Here is a 16,530-nt window from a genome sequence, read left to right as displayed (position 1 = left end):
CTTATCGCGCGCACTCCAACCAGGTAGTTTGGATCTACCAACGTGGCTCAGACTAACAGTAAGTAGTTTTATGTACCCATGTCACGTTTTAGTTTGTCCTCTCCTAGCTCCCAATGTACTTCTACAGTAGCTAACATCCCTCATCTATGTAGGCTGTGTTTATGTATACGTAACACATGTCTTAACCGCCTCAATTAATGAATATTGATAAACTCATAAATCTTTTTGGTATATTTGGCTAGTAATCTATGTCCAACCTCAAGATCTTTCACTTAGTCGTTCCACGATACACGATCAATGCTTTCAAGACACTTATAACCAAAAAAATTGCAATGTACACATGTATTCTACTCTCATAGATCATGTTTCAAAGCTATAGAGTAATACAAAGAAAACTACTGCTAAGTATAATCGTCTTTTGGTTGGCGGATAGGCGCCTCGTTTACTCCACAAGTGACAAAATTTAGCAAAAACCAAGCGAGCTTTCTGGAACTATGGCGAGATCTCGTTAGACATCAAACTATCGAAATTAATGAAACCCGAGATAGATCAAGTGTTCAACGCGTTCAACTAATTCACTACCTATCACTAATTTCAAACTAAAGAAAAGGTATTCGGTAAATTTTCAAATAACGAATATCCAAAAAACAAGTGTTTTAGAATTCTGAAATAAGTCCCGACACTTCATAATAAAGATTTATCTTATGGATACGACTGTAATGTCTGCGAATTCATTAAAATTAAACTAGATCAAAACCAAATAATTGAAATATATCGGAAACAAGAGAAGCATAATGGTACATTATTTATTTATTGGGAAAGAATGGAATAGATCGATATTTCACTCTATTTTTGTATGAGGTTATTTCGGGCTATTTGTGTTATAGTTTAAATGATACTATTTGAACTGTGACGTAATGACTTTAAGGAAAATTCTCAGAATGAAGTATATAATGAAGATAAATTATAAATACTCTTTTGGTATAAATGTTTACAATAGCAGCTGCAAGATAAAAGAGATTTTATACGAAATGCCAAAATTACTCAATAAAACTTAACAAGATAAAGAAATATGATGACAAAAACATTAATTGAGAAAAGAAGAAAAATATATTATCCTTTATTCCGTTTCGAAGACACGGCTCACTTTGAATTCATTTATTTGTCTACACACCATCTAGATCAGGGCAAACGCTTAAAATTTTACACAAGATATCTTTGATCAATCTGATACCGGGGAAAAATAACGAAGAGCGTTTCAAATCCATAAGCGCAAATTTCAATTTTCGCAATTCTATGAGAAATAAAATAAAAGATGATTTGTTTTGATGGTTAAAAGAGAAAGCAGAAAGGATAACTAATGAATAATAATTTTACATTTGTGTAAATAACATTAACAATAAAGTGAAAAGACAGGAACGATGATTCTCTGTAAATACAAAACGAACTAATGATGTAATTTGTCATATTGCACTCTGCCTATTAGAAATGCTTGTAGCAAGAATAGATAAATGTAGAACCTAACTAAAATTGTGTACCGCTCCAAGTTGTTACACTTTACAACTTATCTACCAGTTACAGGTTCGTTTACTAAACTTTAAGCCACACTTTAAGTGTGAGGGCAAGCGATGCTATTTGATCATAGTGAAGTAGGTAGAGCGGGATCAGAACCTGAAATTTAGTGGATGAAAGTGGGACGCATTGACCACTGGGCTGCCGCTTCGCAGCAGTATACAAAAAGATGAAACTGACAGAAAACACAGTAATATTAAAATATACATTCAGTAAAGTCATAATACGTGAAGGGAAGCTGCTTTTGAACAAAAATATCTTAACAGCTCTATGTAATTGAATGCTTAGACTGCCACTGATATTTCTGACGAAGGACCAGGATTTAAAAGTGTCGAAAGTAGTCTAAAAGAATAAGAAAAATTTAACATACGTAAAATAATTTGCAGTAAGAAAAATAGATCCAAGTTATAGGTGCCATCATAATAAGCCCTTTGAAGGCTTTATTAACTAGCTGCTGTAATTTAGACAAGTAACCCACTATGTAAAAGTATGTGTGAGTCTGGTTGAACGCATATCTGCACCTCATTCTTTATCTATTCTCTCATGTGTTATTTACATAAGCGATCAATAACTTAGTCCCACAATCGATTAACACTCATAAATATATATGGATTTTTTTTAACACTCCCACTCGCTCGCTTCCCCGTATGCTTGCGGGTTTTATTAATTAATAATAATACACTGTCCCAACAACTGGTTTTCTGGCTTTTGAATTTTCTCGAGTAAATTCATAATACTACTAGAAGATTTGGTCAGCTAAGATATTCAGTTGACGGGATATGAAATATTGTAGTCAAATAGAGAGGAATTAGCCTGAACATCATAAAAAGCAGTTCTACGGAATAAAATGGCTAATATATCACTGTTACTGGAAAAGTTGTACGTATTTCTTCCAGATCGACCGTATGCTTTATAAGACACATCAAGTGGTAAATCAGCGATCACGTAGTGGTTTGAATAAATACCGAAGTATATGTAAGAAAAATAAAGAGATTCAAAAACGAATTTCGATTGAACTCAACGAGAAATTGTGGAAATACACATAAATAAATAGTTTACAGTGAAACGAAAATCTACGATGAACACTTTAGAAAATGGGGTGATCTCTACAAAACTGAAGTATCATTTTATCATCAAGAGAATATACAATTACACAACCAAATAAATGGAGGTTAAGCTAAAAAATTCAGGGATTTTATTACTTCACTGAAGTTACAATTACGTACGAATGTCACATTACTTATATCGTCATCATAATCATGACTGATACGAATTAAATTTTAGAAAACAAAGATAGTGATGAGTAACTGGTGGAGGCAAAGGAATCGTTAGTATTGAGCAATCAAACCCCATTGTTAGATGATATTGAAAATCTAGTTGTTCAACCCAGGAAATATTTGAAACATGTGAACCTTTAACCATAGCTCAACTTTAGCTACCATTCAAACATTCGACTTGTCTAGGTACTATCGACTAACAGGATCGTATTGATGACCATATTCAATGTTAAATATTTACCTACAATTTTATCTCAAAATCAATAGATTTTCAGCTGCATCAAAAGTCCTATAAATGATTAAGATAGGGGCAAGCGATTATTTATTAGAAATATGTTAGATAAATATCATATCCGAGAAAGTATGCTTGATAAATTCCACACCTTACTTAACACTGAACTATGACCAATGGTCAATTTTATCACAACTTAATGACTAACCATAAGTATGAGGCCAGAATAAAATAGTTAAGGTGGTTGATGAGCTATGAAACATTGGCTAAAAGTTGTCTGCATATATCACTCACTGAACTACTGTTCTTCTGTTAAGATATATATTTTGCAGCATTTTCAATAAGTTGTACAACGTAAAGAATAATTAGATATCAAAAATAATGGGATTATACAAAGGATATTAAAATAAAGTTACCATTGGTTAACTCTTTCATTTTATCACTAACATATTTGTAGTCTGATTTTAATTCATTGTAAGCCAGTGCTTTGTCACGTAATTCAGCTGTTAGTATAGATATATCTGTAATCGTGAACAAAAGCTATGCATCTTTGATTTGTATAAAACTTTTTAGAAAATAACACATATATACCATGAAATGGAGATGAAGTTATGATAAGCAAATAAACAAACTGTAGAGTTTCCTGGAAGAAACACTGAGTGATTCAAGTTCGAATCTTTGGGGAAGCATAATCTACTTGAATATTACTGGGATAGTTTGAACATGAATGTAAACAAATATGAAAATTAAGTATTCCAATCCCAGTTAATTGCTTTCAAACAAAATGCTATTATTAGATATGAACAAAACTGATATTAATAAGTTTGGTTGTGATTTTCTCTCGTATACACCTTGTAAAGGCTGATTACTTTCTATTAAATTCTCCTTCATTTGCTATTGTTCGCATATTATTTCTTGTATCTCTTCTTTCGACGCAATTTTGGAAGAAATGAAAACTAACTGAAACAAATTATAAATGGTAAGTAGGAGTTTTCTAAAATGTAACTAACTATGTTGGTCTGTATCCAGATATTAGAAGTGTAGACTTATAACGATCTAGTTAGTATGCTCGGTATGAGCATAGTCTAAATATGATGACTGATTCATGTTAGAACAATTGGCGTTGACGAATCGATCCAGAAGGGGTTATAAGTTTTCTATATAATTATTATAAACTTTGTATTTCTTCCGTTCTCTATAGAGTTAATTCGAACATACTTCATGAGCTGAAGATCATTATACAGATGATACAGTACCCGTGTACATAAACAAACCAGTAAATGAAGTCCTACAGGTTATACACCTAAAGTGCATTGTATACTTGAGTAATCTTTATTGAAAATGTAATCATCGAATAAATTTTAAAGTTAAACTATGAAATAAACTAACTAGATGGAGGAAAATATAAATGTAATAGATTTGATAGTTGTATTAGCAGTCCATTTATGTAGTTAAGGACAAATGAAGTAATTCAGACGACTTATCTCTCAGAAATAAATCAATCTCTGTATATAAGTGATAAGATTGACCTTAAACAAGTAAGGAAGTTGTTCAGTGTTTAGATTACTTTGATCTGGTTAGTCAGAACAACTATGCGTGGTTTTTTAATTGTTCATGTACATTTTTTATCTAGACATTAATGAACTACTAGGGTTGACAAGTAGATAATATACTATGGTTCGGATAACATTAAGGGAGCCAGAGTAGTATTTAATAGTTACATTCTACATTCTTAGTCAAATTGTGAATTACTAAAACACTTATCATGACTCATACAACAACAGCTTGAAGAATGAAGAAAGAAGAATGAAGAAATCCCACAACATAAATGATAAGAGGACAAATTTTTTTTACCTGAATGCAATTGATGCGTTATATTTTTAAGGTGTTTATTTTTAATTTCCAAGTGTCGATATGCTGTATCTTTTTGTGAAATTTCAGTCGATAGAAAAGAAATGTCTAGAAAATGGGGCATAAAAGAAAATTTAAAAGAGTAGTTGGAAAATAGTAAGGCAGTGATAATAATAGACAATTTCTTTGAAAGGTCGGCAATATTTACATGTAAAATTACTCGTCTTTAAATTAGGGCACATCTGCTTAGTAATTCTGGTTCACTTATAATTGTATTGAACTTGTGTAGATTAAGTTACTTAATAGGATAAGATTATATGTTTATGTAATCGATTCTTTTCACAAGGTTACACATAAATTGCATTGAGTAATATATGGTCAAATAAAATCACGATTTATTTCATTTAGGTATATTTTGGACTAAATTATTAGTATATCTAAAGTAAATTAATTTGCTTTATCTTCTAAAGACTTTTGAACTTATATATATATATATAATGAGAATAGTTGGAGGAAGAACAGTAACTCAAAATCATTCAAGATAAGTTATAAAATAGTAGGATCTGAATATCTCTAATAAAAGTATGAAATCTTGTCAGAAAAAAGTCAGATAATAATCTATGTAAGCATACCCACATTTGGGTTCTACTTAGCATTCTAGAAGTACATCATGCTTATTAGTTTAAGCTAAATGACTGCTATCATTCATAAACAGGATGCTAGAAAGAGGATTCCATACAATTCACAAATATATACGCTAAATAAAAATGTTACAAGAATATAGAATGAGTGGCTGAAGGAAGCTTACATTTCAATACGATCAAATGCTTAGTGTTAAAATTTTCAAAGCAGTGCCCAACGTTGGACAACTAACTAACAAATGAAACTTATATTAACTTGCTTGTTAACAATTTGTCACGTTCAATTTCACAACTTGCCATTCTATCTGAAAGAAAACAACAATATCAGGAAGGGAAAAATTATATCTTTGAACGTTAAATAAGATAGATTAAATAAATTGAAATGATACAATCGCTAGGCTACACAACATATAAATCATGGTTAAAATTGACAGATTGCGAAATAAAGAAAAAACCGATAAAAATAGAAAGCTGTTAATACGGATGAAAAGAGTGCGAGCGGAAAAATAAAGTAAATACATGAAGAGCAAAATAAAAATTGGAAGTAGACAATTGATGTATCTATACAGTTATGATTAACTTTGAACTATCACCAAGTTTGTGTAATAAGCGAATAAATGTAAACTATACTCGTCAATAACCAAAATAGAAGGCTATAATTATTATCCTTTCTATTACTTCCAATGATAACTGTATTACTGGAATATTTTGACAAATATTAACTGAATGAACTAGTTACATAAGTCATTGAAAGGTTAAAACAGCCTGACGACTTTGCATGAAAGTATTTCAAAACATGTAGGGTATACTATTACTATCGTGATATGAACTGATCACTGAGGCGTTGAATAAATGGTAGAAAAGATTATTGATTTAAAGAAATAGATTGGTAGCAGTATTGTAGTGAACAAAACACTGGTTGGGGACAATCGAATGTATTTAAGCACCAATTACAGACTATCTCACTAAATTCTGATAACCATACAATGAACAGTTAATTTGCAAATTAACAACCAATTGTCTCAATCTCCACTGTTTCTTCTCTAATTCAATTGTTCATGCATTTTCCTACCGATTGCGCTTCATTTCAGTTCTTCCCTCATCGGTCTTCTGCCAAAATACATTCTATGTCTGACCAACACCATATACTACTTATATAGATATAAGTAGACCACACCACAGTATTATTATTATTATTCAGAAACACTGTAATATGTATTACTAAACATAAGACTACCATTATTATAACCGTTATTTTAATATTTCTATATAGTTATCCAAAAACTAAGGTTAATACGGCCAAGTAAATGAAACAGATGTTTTTAGTACCGATGATCGTGGACAGTGTGTTAAACCAACTACTCATTTGGTTCGAGTTAATCTAAAGGGATAAATTCAGTCTTGATTTATTTTATTTCATTAAAAACAGCTGATTAACCTCACGACTATTGGAAAAAGTACCACCAAATAACTTACTGATAAATTGACAACCCAATAAGAAAATGGTGTAATTCACAGTGGTAAAAGTGAAGAACAGTTAGAAAGGAACTTAAAGTCGTTCAGATTTAGAATAACTTAATTGTTATTTTATATGAACTTAATAAGTCTTTATATTGGAATATAACAACAAGAAAAGAATACGTAAACTTATTAACTTGTCCATTTGGTTATGCTTTACTTTCCTTGTGTCACTGACAGATGACTATTGTAATATTTTTTCTTCATGTATAGTAATAAAACGTAAAAGGGTAATTTTTTACTCGTTTGGTGCACTACTACTGCTGTGCCCGGATGAAGTATATATATATAATCATTTATAAACAATTCAAGAGTAAAATAAGCAAAAATGAAAAAGCTGGTAGAAAATGTCATATACAAAGAAAAGTAGACAGAATGTTTACTTACTCTTATAACATTGTTCAGAATACAGCATGTGACCTGAAATATATATATGATACAAAGAAAAAGCAGTTATATGGTAATTTAAGGGAAATTTATTAGAAGTTGCGTTTATTATTCAAATAATATTTAAGAAAAAGAAACAAAAGACTGTTTGTTAGTGAAGAATTTAATCGATTGTCAGTCAAACTACAACTGTATATTACATAATTACACTTCAGTATACGACTAGTGATAATCACCTTAGATTTTGATTTGAATTCATTACAATAAAAATAATATTGCTGTTTATTTTTTGTTAGAAAGAAAAATGGTGAACTGTATCACACTGATAAGAAGGTTGGATGAATGTAGTTTAAATTTCTAGATCAATTTCTTTGTATACATGAATGATATCAATAAAACAGCTTTTCACAACATTAGTTAGATTTCAAGGGTTATTGTCTTATTCAAAGTCTAACTAAATGATAGACAGACGAAGATCAACTGAATCGTCTTTTGATATTCTATTGTTGATTGGTCTAGTTTCATCAGTTACCTTTTGAAAAAAAATTTTGCCGTCAATAAAACATTTACCTTAGTAAATGTACATAATGATCGAGTATCACCTATTCAAAAACTGTATTTTTGTTTCTTTTATTAATCTGTGTACTGCTGACTATAAACATCAAGGAATATTCGAGTCAATCTGCTTTTCCGATTCTTTTTTACTTGTCATTGCGGTCAGCATCGATGAGTAAACTGATTCACATAAAATTATCATTACAGTGGGATAATTTTTTTATATTGATAGATTGTTAGGCTAGTATCTACTATTTGTGGAGAAATTTATCTAGTAAATATTAAATCTTCAGTTAAAAAACATAACTCAATGTAAGCAGCAGTGGTTGAATTGGTAAGTTATTTTTACATCATAGAATAACTCCTAAAGACAAAAAAAACAGCAAGTTGATTTATTCAAAGACGGTTACAACAAATTGACTTCTACTCGGAGAAAAAGACAACCAAACACTGTTTTAATAATAATGGCGTAGTAAAACTATCCAACAACTTGGAAAATAGAAACAGCCATTAGTAGGTTGACCATATTTATCGATGTTAACTTCCATTGGTTTAGCTGATAATAAAATTGAAATGAGGGTCATAGCCACTTTAATTATTTTCATCTACATACATATGTACGTGCAAAAAGCACAGGATAAAGAAAAACCAGTTCGTTTCTACAACGCAAGTGACTTACCTAAAAGCAAACTGAAAATTATGCCTCCCAAAAGAAAATCATGGACTAAAAGGTAGGAAAATGTTAAGTGTGATAAGTTTAGTAAATGAAATACATCAATCCAAATCTTAAAATATCGAGTGAAATCAAAATCTCACAATTATACGCCTTCGACTTGCAAATATATATATATATATATATATATATATATATAATATGCGTTGAAAAGTCAAGAAGGAATTTCAGGTGAAAGTAACGACAAACCTAAAAGCCAAATGATACCAGCTACACGAAAAGTATAGTGTATAATCAAGTACACGAATTTGTGTCATAAGACCGTAATTTCTGTTTTCTTTAGAGTTAGGGTAGGTGAAACAATTAGTATCCAACGACAAACTTATCGGTATCACACGTCAAACTAAGTACGAGGTACAGAATAGAATAATTTGCAGTGGGTTACATGCTATAAAAGCATTTGTGATACGAACTGGTCATTGGAGTGTTTGGTTATATTTGTAAGAGTGAAACGCCAGCTGATGATACGAAGAAAATCATAAGAATAACGAGATGTTTTTCTTTGTATATCAGTTCTTAAAGTCCATGAAATATGGTCAAAAAATAGTAGTCAATTTTGTTCGCAAAACTGAATTTACTTGATAGTAGCTAAGTTTACTTTGAAAGATGAGAAATTAATATCACGAAGAACTTTCCAACTAGTATGAAAAAGCTGTTCAGCGTCTCATAGTTTTCAGTGACTATTTTCAGTTCAAGATGAAAAATATCTTCGAACTATATTGGTCGCCACAAAGTACTGAAGATAAACTAAGTAGTTAAAATAACTGTCACAAATTTCTCTTTGTAAATTTTCATTGTTGTTATATCAAGAATAGTCAAACAATTACTTACAGTAAAAATGTATCCGATCAGAGGCGCTTATTTCAGAGTACGTTGAAGACTGGATACATGGTTGTTCATATACAATAGTTGTTTCTCTCTCATCAGGTACGCTTAGACAGTGTAACTGATCCAAGTTACAAGATGGAGAGGGTTGTGTAATGGCACTGAAAATTAATTTCAAAGTAAAGGCGACATTAAAGATTGTATAGTATTTGCTTATGACAACATTTCACCTTACCTAATTAAATAATGAACATCAGCCACATAAACATGAATAATTGATTAAATGTGAGCAACATTATGAGTACTTTACTTTTTACAAAAAATCGTTTTTAACTTCAAATTTGGTTAATTACACCCAATCAACGATATTTATAAACACAACAGTTTATATAATGTTCAGACGAGTTTAAGTAAAGATATGAATACATTAATTAACTTAATTCAGTTAAGGAGAAGAAAAGTGCAGAATAACCATACAATTACCGAGGCCACTATACATTTTAATATCATTCACAAAAAAATGTAAGATATGGCTTTTGAATGAGCCAGTAAAAGTATTTTAAGAAACATTTCTAATGGTCCACAGTCCAAAGAATAATTTGCTTCAGTTGTTATATGTTTTACTACTTCTCGGAAAATTTTAGTCTGATCATCTTGACCTAACTATCCGAAGTTACTTTCAACAACACTATCTTTAAAACAACTTTTGAAAAAGAAGGGAAATTATGATTTAGTTATCAAACGAACGAGGTTTTTTTTATCCAAATAATCACTTTACATTCTTTTTGTAGAATTTGTAACCTAACGTTTTCCAGAACATACTCTGCAAACAAATCAAGATTGAATATAATGATGTATTATACATCTTCTTAGTGAACGACAAACACATTATTCTTTAGTAATATTCAGATCTTATTGATCATTAGTACAGAAAGGTAAACGAGACTGTTTGTGCACGTGAACTGACCAGTACATACGGTTTATCATTGAACTAATTCTGATTCCAAACTGTCCCATACATCGTCTCAAGCTGCAAAAGTGTAAAATAGCTTATGTTTGTTGTGACATGGTGTTCGATATTGAAACTGATACATAAGCGTACTATGCACAAGCCCAATCAGCTAAATAAGGTTTTAGACGACTGTCGTAAATATTAACCCACTTCCAACACATAAGGTAGAACCAAGGTCAAAAGCTGTTGTGATTGTATAACATTTAAGCTTTAGAGAATGAATCAGATTGATAAACATTCCATACTACCTAAGTAAATTAGTTCTCAAGAGTCCCTTAATATCTGGTAAGGATAGAATTAATAGTCAACATTTTGGTACCGTATTATGAGAATCACTTTTTGTTATAAAATAAATAGGTTATTTAACACCTATGATTTGGTCGGTTTTATTACTACTTATTTTAGTAGCTCTGTCAGGTAGATGGTCTAAACTGAATGGGAGCCACCTATTTGCTAATGACTAGAATAAAGTATCCAAGATTTATGAGCAAATTCAACACCTAATAAAGCGTGATTATGGTTCATGCTTTCATAAGTTGTCTTCGAAATGGCCTAAGTATTTGTTTTTCACTACAAGATCCGTAATTCAAATTAACCTTATCCATTTAAATAAATAGAGTGGATTATAGGTTATGTAAGATATTATATGTTATTAATGGATTTCTTACAGAAATTGAAATCTACATGTCCAGTGAGTACATAAAATAAAGTCAAGGAAAAGTTGTTAATCGACACCTCAAGCACAAGCACGTTAACCATAATACTATCCATAAACAGTGAGGAAATGTGACTTACGCATGGTTTTGGTCGATGTCCAGTTTAACGAAATCGAACGTTGATGTGGATAGAGAATTCTCTGACTTGTCGGACTCTGAAACTTCAGTGTAAGAAGGTGATTCATCAGGAACAGCTTGCTCAGAAACCAAGTAGACGCTTTCGACAAGACTATCAGTCTCTAAAATATAACAAAGGATGTACATACTTTTAGTGAGAATTTACTTTTCAGATTTGTGAGTTCTAGTTATACAGATGGCTATTGATGCGGGACAATATTCCGAAGTTCCTATCACATTTACCTCTTAAGGTTTTACTAACCGAAATGAATGTTTTTATACTTTGTTACATATACAGTCAAGTTAACAGTAAGACTATAATTTGGAAGTGGCGAATTAATAGTTTCATGTTTACACAATAGGGATTCCAACAGTAACCAATGATTAATAGTATAAAGAACTACTGTCAGCATGGTGCTTAAATGGACAATTAATGACTAGTGATGGACACCAAGCCATAGTCACTCTATTGTTTAAGGAGGGATAAAGCGTCCGTACTCCACAGACCATAAGCAGGTCTTAGACTTATCCGATTCAACATTAATTCCCTTTATCTTATCATAGAGTTTTTTATAGACACGTTACCAACTCCTTATTAGCTTCATTCAGATATGAGACTGTTTTTAACACTTTGGGACTACGTAATACCAAACCTGGTGTCATGACACAGTAATTCGAACTACTTGTCGGAAACCTTAATGCTAGAACTATGGGATAACAGACATCACTAGTCAGTAAATTTAAAGTTCTACTAAGTAAATTTGTTCTTTCTGAAATTCACACGTAGAACTCGTGTCATTACTTGACTTTATTTCACCAATGGGGAAGCATGACACAGTACCTGGTAGGTATCTAGAGATTTATCAGAGAATTTTCGTGGTTTCATGCGGGGAAGTATACGATTAAGTTAAAAGCAGTACAAGCATCTGCAGAATGAATTATATTTAATAGTTGCCTGAACGCCATCTAAATGAATGAGACTGTGAGAACTCGGAAAAATTGATATTACGAGTTGTCGCTTCTGTCAATTACTATCACCTTGACTGAGGATATGATCTACAAAGAACTGTCACAAGATGTCAAACCTTCGCTTATAGTTAGGAGAAGGATTCGACAAGCGATGAAACAGATCAAGTTACAGAAAAACTAAAAGTATTTTGACGTTCTAGGAAGTGAAACTTATTTACCAAGTACGGATATCTGTATTTGGGAAAGAAATTAGTTGTCGGACAAAGATACAACCTGGCTGCCAAAAATTGTATTAGTTAATGTGGGATTTAAACCTAAAACTCAGTGGTTTTAAGCCGAGTACTTTGGTAACTAGGCCATAGCTTTAGATTTTGAAAAAAATGTTTCGAAAATTATTCATTTCTAGCAAGTACCAACTATGAGGATGAAGACAACAACTTGATCTGGTAACATCTTAAATCAACAAAGTTCATCTATATCAGCCGTTCTTGGAAAAAAACTAATACACAAGTATCGTCCCTTTTGAGGTACCTGCTGGAAGTCTGATTACGTTCCCGTCAACCTTCTTTATGACTTTGGTACTATTATTTCTGATACTATCATTTGATATCACTTTCCTTATTCTCGCCAACTTATTTTTATAGTTTTTAGGTTGAACGAGAGATCATATTGTTACTTTATTGCTTCACGTTATATGTTGCCAAATATTAAGAATTAAAAGATGTTGGTAGGTTCGGCTTTTGACCTGTAGTAAATTGAAAGTTTACACATTCCAAATCGCGACTACAGTTGGTAATAAGAAATAAAGTTTATTCTGTCTGCGAATTATCATTCAATATAAGAAATTGCAATTTCACTCCTGCATTTACTGTACGTTAAACACAGCCTATACTGATTGTAGGGTTTGAAAAGTGACCCCTCAGAAATGCTAACTGGTGTAAATTTATCTTCGATCAAGGTTTCTGTTTCTTATGATTCAAAAAAAGATTTCAAATGGTTTCGAGAGAAGGCACGCAACAATTTTAGTAACTCAGGACAGTAGGAAGATACTGATTACACACTACAAGGTATTCGGACAAATCATAGTTCAAAGTAACTATCCAAAACGTTTGCTGTCTCTACCTGAGGTTTAAAACTTTCATGAATCATCAGTACATGGTTGCGGAGATTGATTTTCATTGAGATCGTGAGCCGAACAATGAAAGTCAAAAATGTTTGCAAAACTATATTGGAAATTATCATGTGCTCACTAGAGACTAGCTTCAGGAGGAAATTCTGGTGAGAAACCTTGACCATTTACTGTAAACAACTTATTTTTGCAGCACAGATACTGTATAACTGTATAAGACATTGAATTAATGTGTGCGATTGCACACAACTACATTCCTAATTTCTCACAGTATTCAAAGCCACCTAAGTGTTCTTTTTTTACCTAGGTGCTGAATGACGAAATCTGATTCTGATTGAAAACTGCACACTTAGATATAAGTGGACCTCAAGATTGTAGGAACCTTTCACACCATATCAGCTGTACAAATCTGATGAAAAAGCTAGTAACAGTGCCGTCAATAAATTGATCTTATAAAACTGAGCTGATTTATTGATCAGTGGAGAAAATCAAGAACGTTGTGAATATTTGGTTCTTGAGGTCGATAGACTTTTTACTTGAGATGAACTACAATTAAAAGATTTTCGAATTTATTGTGAACACATTTGCCACGAACCGGTGTATTGCCCGGTCACATATTGTCAGCATTTTTACGAATAGAAAAGTCATCGACACTACGTAACCTTTTTTCTGACGAGTCAAATTCCATGTTGAAAGTAGACCATAGTTTTGAGAAATGTCCAAGCTGTTTAAAAGACAATATGGACCTCTTCAACGATTTCAAGCGAGGCTAAGCTGTCGGGCTGCATTACCGTCTAACAAATAACTATTCAGAAAATATTGACTTGAACATAGTATAAAATAAAAAAGCCGGCAATAAAGTCTACAATGGAAACAGAAGGACTGAAATACAAACTTCCAAGCACCAAAAGGCAATAATAGCGTATACGAACCATGAATTTCTGTATGTTGATCACTGCTTGAACATACCTTGGTCAAAAGTTTCATCCTGAAATAAAATATTTAAAACTATGAGATACATTACATCGACATGAAGGACTTCGAAAGACCTCTGCCTCTCCATCGAGATTACGAATAATATAGTATTACCGACATGAACCCCTTAACCTTGAAAGTTCCAAACTCAGCGGGTTTCATAACAATGTCTTATAGTTGGTGCAACACATTCATTTCCTCATATGTTTGGTAAACATTTGTTAATTTTGTCAACCCAAAGTATGTTGACGTGAAATACAATGGTCTCTCAAGATCGAGTTGTTTTACAACATATGGTTGTTCAAGAATAATTGTGATTTAGAAAACAACTTTTGTCGTCATTTCGAGTAACTGCTTGTTTCGCCAAATGAAGTCAAAAAATATATATTAAAAAATAAAATGAAACTCACTATGGTTTACTAAGTCTTAGAAACTAGGTGGACAGTTGAAAGTAAGTCAAACAAAGGAAATGATCAGAAGCCAGTATATAGATTGTCAACTTGTCTATTGTGCTCGTCAATTGTTCATACTGTAAGAAAACAGCTAGCGAATAAATACTTAAGAGTGTAACTATTCCAGAAGTATCTGAGGGAATTTTTGTGGCAGTGAAAGCCAGAAAGACGATTCTAAATAAACGAACTTGTGGCAACGTGAGAGTTATTAATAAGATTGTGCTTCCAGACGAAGTCTCTACTCGGAGAAACTCTGCTCGCTGTGTGGTTTTTCGAACACTTGATCCGTAAAATAATACAATACTGTTTCGAAAAATATCATACTTTTAAGTATGTAGATTCTGAAGATTCTGAAAACCTCATATTCGGTCAGAAAATTTTTCCTACTGGTAATTTTCATGAAGTTTTTTTCCCTAAAGATTGTTGAGCAATTTCATTCTGCAGAAGAAAAATATGTTGCTCTCCTTGCCAGTTCATCAAGTGTTCTGACAAAGCCTTCTGTTTGACCGTTAGAACAAGAATGTCTAGGGGCAGTGAATAAATGTCTACACTCTTTACCACGCAGTCAGATATTAAGTGCATCTCCAGCAAAATGACGGGCTTTCTCAACCACTAATACCTTGGGGTCACTTCCTGAATAAACGTTTGTAGATCACCAACGTGGATGTTTTATGTCGAATGATTGTGGGCCTACTCGAGTAAAACGGGAATGGTGTGATGAATCAACCAACTTCGAAGTTACACCTCTCGGTCATCCTATAACTTCGATTACTCTTTCGTAATATCAGGGTACTGTGGCTGCTTTGAAGACCGCATAACACAAAGGATGTTATTACAGAAATATGTTGGTAAGAGTAGACACAAGGAAGGGACTGCCATGACCACTGCATGGGCCAGTCCATGATGTGCGATTGATGAGCTTTGGTTGTCCTTGAATTTGACAAGGATTGGTGCACTGTTGAACACTCAGTGACCCTACTGCCGAATGATTTTGCTGTGACCCAGTGACATTTCTTTGGTCCTACACACTTTTCTCAGTGCCAGGTTGTAAGGTCAGAGTTCCGTGAAGTTGTGAACAAAATTCAGGCCATTTCGAAAAGAGTAAATGAAAAAAGGCATGGTATTTGCATGGAAATCAATCACAATGGTCTGTATAAAGTCTCTGTCAGGCTGCAGTCGATACTTTTCATGGAGTATACCTTGATGGATGGTTTTTCGGCTTGTGACCTCTTTCGCAATTATTTGCTGTATGACATATATCTGTCTCTATCAACACACGAACCTTGTCAATAATTTCGTTTTCTCGACGACCGAATGTCCAATGTGGAGCTCTTCAAGAACAAGTTCACGTAGTGAACGAGAGGTAACAACACGATTATTTAAATACGAAATGCCATCAGGAGAAATAATAATGATTGTAACGTAAGTAAAACTCCGGAAACTCCTCAACAGCATTTTGTCTGACAGTATTGTAATTTATTTATTTCTTCTATCTGTCATGTATTTCAAATTCTATTCAGGTCTCTTTTAACCGCAGTTTATGTTCTTCAGTCTTCCTCGACTGGGCTT

The 16,530-nt window shown here is 32.5% G+C and overlaps 1 protein-coding gene across 1 annotated transcript; it reads right to left on the bottom strand.

Annotated features, from left to right (window-relative positions):
* Positions 1–787: 787 nt before the first annotated feature.
* Smp_018550 (hypothetical protein) lies at positions 788–14,646 on the bottom strand. Its single transcript, XM_018798922.1, has 10 exons — positions 14,559–14,646; positions 14,504–14,522; positions 11,399–11,558; positions 9,598–9,752; positions 8,713–8,757; positions 7,479–7,511; positions 5,852–5,878; positions 4,936–5,040; positions 3,498–3,602; positions 788–1,294 (listed from the first exon to the last, which is right to left on the bottom strand). The coding sequence occupies exons 1-10, from the start codon at positions 14,595–14,597 to the stop codon at positions 1,167–1,169; spliced, it is 816 nt and encodes a 271-aa protein (XP_018650763.1). The 5' UTR covers positions 14,598–14,646; the 3' UTR covers positions 788–1,166.
* Positions 14,647–16,530: the final 1,884 nt, after the last annotated feature.

Source organism: Schistosoma mansoni, chromosome 3 (genome assembly GCF_000237925.1).
Source record: "Schistosoma mansoni strain Puerto Rico chromosome 3, complete genome".
NCBI classification, from domain to species: Eukaryota; Metazoa; Platyhelminthes; class Trematoda; order Strigeidida; family Schistosomatidae; genus Schistosoma; species Schistosoma mansoni.
This window is presented reverse-complemented; position numbering and strand designations above follow the sequence as displayed.

Coding starts and splice junctions, on each gene's coding strand:
- Smp_018550 (XM_018798922.1), bottom strand. CDS start 14,597: ATGGAGAGGCAGAGGTCTTTCGAAGTCCTTCATGTCGAT. Junction 8,758..9,597: donor TGATCGGATACATTTTTACT/GTAAGTAATTGT, acceptor CCTACCTTTTAG/TCCATGATTTTCTTTTGGGA. Junction 3,603..4,935: donor AACGCATCAATTGCATTCAG/GTAAAAAAAATT, acceptor TCACGATTACAG/ATATATCTATACTAACAGCT.